Consider the following 7,620-nt stretch of genomic DNA (forward strand, 5'->3'; position numbering starts at 1 on the left):
CCCGCCGACGGCAGGTTGAGATCCCCCATGACTATAAGTTTGGGGGTCTCAACCGCCACCCCGGCTATCACGTCAGCCAGCTCAGGCAGGGCCGTTAACACATAGCAGGGGGCCAGGTATATTATCAACAGGCCCACTTGCACCCCTTGCCCCCACTTCACAAGGAGGGACTCTGCACCGTCTATCTGAGGCACAGTGGCCTCCCTTGGACACAGGCTCTCCCTTATAATGACCGCTACCCCCCCGCCCCTACCCCGGGCCCTCGGCTTCCCCCAGCTGGTGACCCAGAAGGGTTTGACAAAAGGGCCCAGCCAGTAGGGCCAAGTTAAAAAATTATTTATGGAAAACCAAATTATCCCTGAATATTTTATACTGGCATCTACAAAGTTAACATAACCAAAAAGGTTTCTCTCAAATGTATCCCACAATTAATGATGGATGGATGAAAACTGTTTGTATAGTTAACATTTTTAAAAGTATGAAATAAAAATAGGGTTACAAAACAGTTCTTACTTAAGAGTGATATTTATGAGTTTTTTGTAGCTTTACAAAAAGCCTTTGTAGGATTTAAGATTAACATGAGATTGAGTTAAAACTCCAGCAACACTGGCCTATGGCTGGCTTGGAACCAACTTCCCAGTTAGTTAAGGGGGATGGAGAGACAGTTTGTACATATGCTTGATTACGGAGTTATTAAGAATAGCAAAGTCGCTAATACAGATCCCTTCTTAACACAATCATACATTGTGGCATTTCCAATAGCACCTATTTTTCTGTGCATAGTTTTAATATAAAAAAGGAACTTATCCTGCTCTTGTTGGTTTAGCAGAATCTCATTAATGCTACTAAGGTAGACAATTAGGCTGTGTTCACATCATACAATGAACTACGAACTAGCCAACTATGGTGTAGGCTAGCATAATTTAGGAACTTGTCCATATGATTTTAATGGTTTCAGGTTAAAAAAAAATCTATCCAACTGGGCTATCTGAGTGAACTAGGATTCAGTTAACTGTGGGATAACATTTTATGTGAACAAAAGATATCCTTATTGGCTAGTCTACAGAATAATTATTTCACAGTTTGGTGATACTGCTAACAGTAAAATCTCTAAATAACAAGTCATAAAATTCAACAAGATACAATAACAACCTACTCTTATCATTTGATCTGCTTTTTGAAAGTAGAAAACTGAATTTCTATTGATTCCAATAATAGCTGTGAGCCACGTAGTTCTGGAAAACAGACTGGACTCAATCCATAGTAAAAGTATATAGCAATTTTTGTAAACTAAGGAGGACCAGATAATTATTTTAAATTGACAAAGAATAAAATTTGATAGCCATTGATCTGCAAGAACATTAACCTTAACCCCATCAGCTCCTACATATAGCAATAACATAAATCAAAACAGATCATATATTGCACACATCAGCCACTGAATGAAAAAAAAAACCTGGAGTGTAAAATGCAGTATTATCCTACTACCTGTATGGCATCTTTTATGGTATATAAGCATGTGATTTTGTGTAAATCTTGCTCCACAATCATTGCAAACAAATGGTTTTTCACCTGTGTGGATTCTGAAATAAGAAAAGAACAACACAAATCAAGACAAGTATTATACTTGCTCCTCAGCATCACTGAGACATAACCAGTGAATAGCAATCAATGGCATTTACTGGGATCTCTTAAGATTTCCAGTCCAGAATGTGGATACTGACTGGGAAATGTAATACCTAGCAGATCACTTGTGCATGTTTCGACGAAGTCACATTCGTCATCTTTAGGCTGGTGTCTTCAGCTTCGTGCTTCTGAGAGTGGTGTGTGATCGCAGCTGTTTCTTCCTTTTAACTGCCAGTGGGGTTGGAGCTGATTGGGTGGGAGCTTGGCTGTGTTCTGATTGGGTGGAGGTGTGTTCTGATTGGTTAAGGAGCCTGGCTGTGCTCTGATTGGCTGGGGGGTTCGCTGTGCTCTGATTGGCTGGGGGAGTGTTCTGTTTGGGTGGGAGCTTTGTTGTGCTCAGGTTAGTTTGAGTTGCAGGGGGATTTGAGATGGTGAGCTTCATTGCACGAAGCTGAAGACACCAGCCTGAAGATGACGAATGTGACTTCGTCAAAACGTCGCCAAGGTACTTTTAATTCTACGCGGGAGAAAACCCGAATAACTAAAGACCTACATACAAACACCCGCGAAAACCTCAGAAAACATATATATATATATATACACTTTTTCAGTTGAATGGCAGAGTGAGATGACCTTTCATATTAAAAAAGACTTTTTTAAACAAAATTCAGAGAATAAAAGTCTAGGCATAAGTCTAGGGATACTTCCTCTCAAAAGAGAGAAATCAAAAATAATTATTAAAACTGACAGGAGAACAGTCTAGTTAAAATATATTTTCTTAAAATCAAAAGCAACAGTGATCTAAATTAACCTGCAGTAAAAAATAACAAATATGATTAAAATTTAACTTGAGAAATAAATCACAACTAAAATGCCTTACCTTTCCCATTAATAAGTCCTTTTGCATTTAGTACAGCAAATACTGCACGTTTCAGTTTTCAAAAGCTGAGAAAAATTATTCATCTAGAGAAGCTATCTAGCAATTGCATTTTGATCTCCTTCAATAAAAATACTAGTACATGTGGACATTAGTCATCTCCTGTCTTGAGTCCAGGCAATATTTCATACTCTGCCCTTAAAATAACAATTTATTCCTGAATCAAGTAGCGTGAAGGACCAAAATGTCCCTATGATCTCGTAATCAGATTTTACCACAAATATCTGCTTTAGGAAATGAGGTTATGGTATCCAAACCCCATTAAATTCTCACTCCTATATTACAAGGGTTGAATAAAAAGCAAGACTTCCAATGTTGCGTAAATTGTTAACAGATGGCAATAATATTAGTGTACTAGAAGTTAGGTATTTCCTTCATTTTATAAAATGGAAGCCTGCTGAGAGTACTTGTCGTTGTGCTTTAAACCCTGTGATTGAAGTTTTGATTGCCAAATGAGTCCCTCCAACTGAAATTCACAATAAATGTAGATTGTTTGGGGGGATTACTGCATTGATATGACTACTCTGCATCAGTGAGTCAAAAAAGGTACAGATGGTGAACTGGGAAAGGCTGATTTGTATCATCAAGAACGTAGATAACCAACGAGAGAAACTAATGAGTCTCACATGAGAAAGGTTGGTAAACAGATAAAAGAGATTTGGTGAATCAGTCAAAGGGAAACAACCATAGGTAGCATTTTAACAGGAATGTGTGAGTCACATTACTGATATACTTCAATATATCAGTAAGGTGACCCACATTGCATGCTGATAGCAAAGACAAAAGCTTTCAAGGGTTGAAATATGCCACCAATCATTGTCATATTATAAGAATGAAGATAAGATAAAAATTCTCCACTGCATTGTGAGAGCCACTGAAATATGGGTTCATCAATATGATTCAGAAATGAAACAGCGGTCCGTGGAATATCATTACAAAACTCCACCTTGAAAAAAAAAAATGTGGTCTTATTTATGTGAATTTCCTTGAACCTAGTACCATTATTGACTCAAAATGCCTGAAAAAAACCCCCAATTAAAACAGTTTGGAAGCACAAGGAGATATGGGATGCAACTCTGTAGTCATGAACCCCTAGGCCTCACCCATGGGCCACCCAAGAGACAATAGCAAAGCTTGATCTCACTGTATTAGCCCATCTGCAATATAGTCCAGACTTGGAATAATGCAACTTCCACCTTTTTCCATAATCGAAAGGATAGCTTCATAGGCATCTCTCTAACTCAAATGAAGAGGTGGGAAAGACTATTAGAACTAGGCCAAAGAAACCATTTTTTGTGACAGACTTAAGCTTGTCCATCATTGGCAACAGTGTGTAGTAAATGCTAGTGATTATGTGGAGAAGTAAACACAGGTCATCTCAAGGATGATTTCCCTGTTTCATGTATTCAAATATTCACACTGATCACTAAAATTACAGAGGTGCTTATTTTTCATTCAACCCTTGTATATCCAAATTTCTTCTCTATTTCCAAGAATAATCAGAATCTTATCTCAGATGATTCACAGGCTAGGATCAGCAGCAGTTTGTCTGGTATAAAATATAAAAACAACAATCTCTGAAGCAGCTTTCTCCAATGCTATGCCTCCCAGATGTATTGGACCTCAGGTCCTGTAATTCTTAATCAGCATGGATGTCAATTGTATCGGCTGGGGGATTATGGAAGTTATAGCTCAACATTATAGGGGCTAAACTCAGGTTGCCCTTTAGGTTACCAAGTAGATCTGCCTTGTTCCCACCTTCTATATACAGGTAGTCTTCGACTTACAACCACAATTGTGCCCAAAATTTCTGCTGCTAAGCAAGACAGTTGCTAAGTTGAGTTTTGTCCCCTTTTTCAGCCTTTCTTGGCAGAGTTGTTAAGTGAATCACTGCAGTGGTTAAGTTAGTGATACGGTTCTTAAGTGAATCTGGCTTTCCCCATTGACTTTGCTTGTCAGGTCACAAAAGGTGATCGCATGATCCCGGGACACTGCAACCGTCATAAATAACTGCCAGTTGCTAAGTGTCCAAATTTTGATCATGTTGTGATGGTTGTTAAGTGTAAAAAATGATTGTAAATCACTTTTTTCAGTGCCGTTGTAGCTTCAAACAATCACTAAATGAATGGTTGTAAGTCGAGAATTACCTGTATTCCTAGATCTGAAAGTGGTTGGCGTATACATCTTTGCCGAGGTGCTTAGTCACAGTATCCCAGCCAGGAAGCCATGGAAAAAGCAATTCAGCCATCGTCCTAAATCCTTGCTTAGCTAAGTACACGTAGCTTTCTCCTAAGCACATCTAACATCCAGTGGTGGGATTCAGCCGGTTCACACCACTTCGGCAGAATTGGTGGCTAATTTTTTGTTGCCCAGGCCCAGAATGGACTTCCGGAAGCGGCATCCATAGAGAACCGGTTGTTCACATATCTGACTCCCACCACTAATAACATCCCTACCCAACTCTTTCTAATTGCAGACTAACCGTTTCATAAGGTAAGCACAGCTGCCTATTTCATTCAAACATAGTGTTTTGCATTATGATTACCTTCGTCAAATTCGTAACCAATGGTTTGAAGCTGAAATGTTTTGAAATTAGACTTCACCCATAATTCCCAGTTTTGAGCAAAACAATAAATCAGGATCAGTCCATACTAAACAGATTCTGAATCTCTCCTCAGTCAATGTAGAGATAGCTAGGTAGGGACTATGACTAGCCAAAAAGGCTATGTTAATTTATGCCACGCTAAACGACAGCTTAGTCTAGTCTCCAAATATGATGAAAGTTTTGCATATCCTTTATGTATTATGTTACTTGCCTGGCTATGACTGGAAAGGACCATACAATCAAGCATAGGCAGAAATATCTCTGTCTTAAGGACAATCCAATTTCAAGTTCTTGTCTTACCGAGGAAATGTCACTTCTATTCCCTCTAAGTAATATTAGAAACATACTCTGATTTCTTTTCATGCCTTTTTTCATTAAGAAATTTCTTTCCAGAAGAAAAGAAATCTAGCCAAAATTAGAAATGTTCAGTCGGGACCCTCAAACTTCCACTGAGACAATCTATCTGCTTGGGACATATAGCCAGCTAAAGGAAGTCTGCTCTGTGAATGTTTCATAGGGTAAAACTGACCGCCAACACCACCGGTTACCTCAAAAATCCTGTCAAAACAAGTGGGTGAAGAAACGGTAGTTCTTTCTGGCAGTTCCAGTTCTACCTCATCTGGAGAGCACCAGAATGAGAAGGCTGGCTGAGAAGACTGTAATCCCCCTGACAGTTAATTCAAATTATTACCTAGATAAGGTTTAATGGTATGAACTGGGTTTTCAGACACGTGACAACCTGCTACAATTCTCCTTCTTCACTTTTACACAGTATTGTATTTTAGCCCAGTCAGCCTGTGACTGGAAAGTTGTCGTCATTCCCACAAACGTGAGCAGGCTAATAATCAGGACTCTAAATGTTCTTGTTTAGTTGCTCAGCTAAGGCTTACATTTATCCTGACGTACATTATGGTGACTCAAGAGCATTTTAGATTATTATGGCTGTGATCTGCCGTTTCAAAGGAAAAACGCCTATTGCTGAACCCCGCTAGAGAGGAGCTCCAGCCTATTTTTAACTTTCTTGCCCAGGAAGAAACTGCCTCAGGGAGGGCATTAGCTTTTCGCCCGGAGATTTAGCTTACAAGGCCCGTTCCATCTGTTCATACCTCATGTGTGTTTTAAGTGCCGAAGGCTGAGAAAACTTAGCCTCACACTCTGTGCACCCATAAGGCTTGTCGCCTGTGTGTGTCCTTTCATGAAGCCTCAGGGCCGTTTTGGAGCTCAAACCCTTTCCACATTGTAGGCAGTGATGACGCTCCCCACCACCCTCATGAACCTGCAGAATGTGCCGCTTGACGTCCTTCTTGCGCTTGAACTTCTTACCACAGAGCTCGCATGGGAAGTGGCGCTCGCTGCTGTGGACGTGGCGCTGGTGGCTTTTGAGGTTGCACCGGTTGGCAAAAGTCTGGCCGCAGGTTTCGCAACGGTAAATGATTTCAGCTGCAATTCCATGGCTCTGCTTGATGTGTTTCAGAAAGCTCTTCTCATAGAGGAATTCTCGCTCACAAGTACTGCAAGTAAAGTTGCCACTGCGGTTCTTTTTATCCTCCTCCAATTTAGTCAGGTTTTCTGCCCGGTGGTCCTCAGCACCATCAAACCCTTTCTCCTCTAGTTTCACGCTGTTCACCGCTTGGTCGGTCAACTCCTCCCCGCCCTTTTCACGGGTGCCTTGGTCTTCGGAAAGCCGGCTCTCTTCCTCGACAGCTTCGGCAAACTTCTGCTGCTCTCGCAGGCGCCTTGTGTACTTCTTCTTGGGTATCTCCACAAAGACTTTTCTGCCGGCCAATCTGCCACTCGCCCGCCTGATTTTGGCACAGGGGGCCTTCAGGGCTTCCTTTTTTTTGCCCAACTTTTCCTTTAATTTCAGGGTGGGGGACTCGACGTCCGATCCAGTCCTGGGTCTCCTGAGGGCAGAACTTGCAAAATAATCCACGCCGTCGCCTGGTGATTCAGTGACTGTTTTGGGCTCGGTTAAAGTGCTAGGACGGGCCCCACCATCCTCATCGGTATCCTGCGACTCAGAGAAATTTTGCAGCTCCAGCAAGACCGATTCAAGCATTTGCTTTTTTAGCTGAAAGCAGGTCTCTGACAAGTCTAAACATTTCAGCTTCTCAGCCACTTCCAGCATGCGCTGCACCCGATCTTCTTCCACCTCTACCCGGGCAGTATAAACAAACTCCAGAAAAGATGCAAAGTCTGCTACCTGGACTTCATTCAGTAACACATTAGTCCTTGGTCCATCCATGCCTTTTTCATTAAGGAAGACCTCCTTAAAGAACTTGCTTGTGGCTGCCAGCACAGCTTTGTGAGCAACAAACTCGGCCCGGACACCTTGGTATTCTACACTCACGGTGACATCACAGAGGTGGCCTAGGAGACGCAGCTGGTGCATTTCGTTCAGAAGGTTGATTGGTGAGGATTTGGATTCCAGAAGGACAGCATTACTTTCCAT

At 41.4% G+C, this 7,620-nt stretch overlaps 1 protein-coding gene across 1 annotated transcript in view; it reads right to left on the reverse strand.

Moving 5' to 3' along the window:
- Positions 1 to 7,620, reverse strand: part of LOC107287461 (GDNF-inducible zinc finger protein 1) — a 14,007-nt gene extending 6,387 nt beyond the window's left edge. The window contains exons 1-2 of the mRNA XM_015815980.1: positions 6,275 to 7,620; positions 1,489 to 1,583 (exon numbers count right to left, since the gene is read on the reverse strand). Coding sequence (XP_015671466.1) covers positions 1,489 to 1,583; positions 6,275 to 7,620 — 1,441 coding nt within the window. The remainder of the gene's footprint in view (positions 1 to 1,488; positions 1,584 to 6,274) is intronic.

This window comes from Protobothrops mucrosquamatus, unplaced genomic scaffold, assembly GCF_001527695.2.
Source record: "Protobothrops mucrosquamatus isolate PMUCROS unplaced genomic scaffold, P.Mucros_1.0 scaffold391, whole genome shotgun sequence".
Lineage (NCBI taxonomy): Eukaryota > Metazoa > Chordata > Lepidosauria > Squamata > Viperidae > Protobothrops > Protobothrops mucrosquamatus.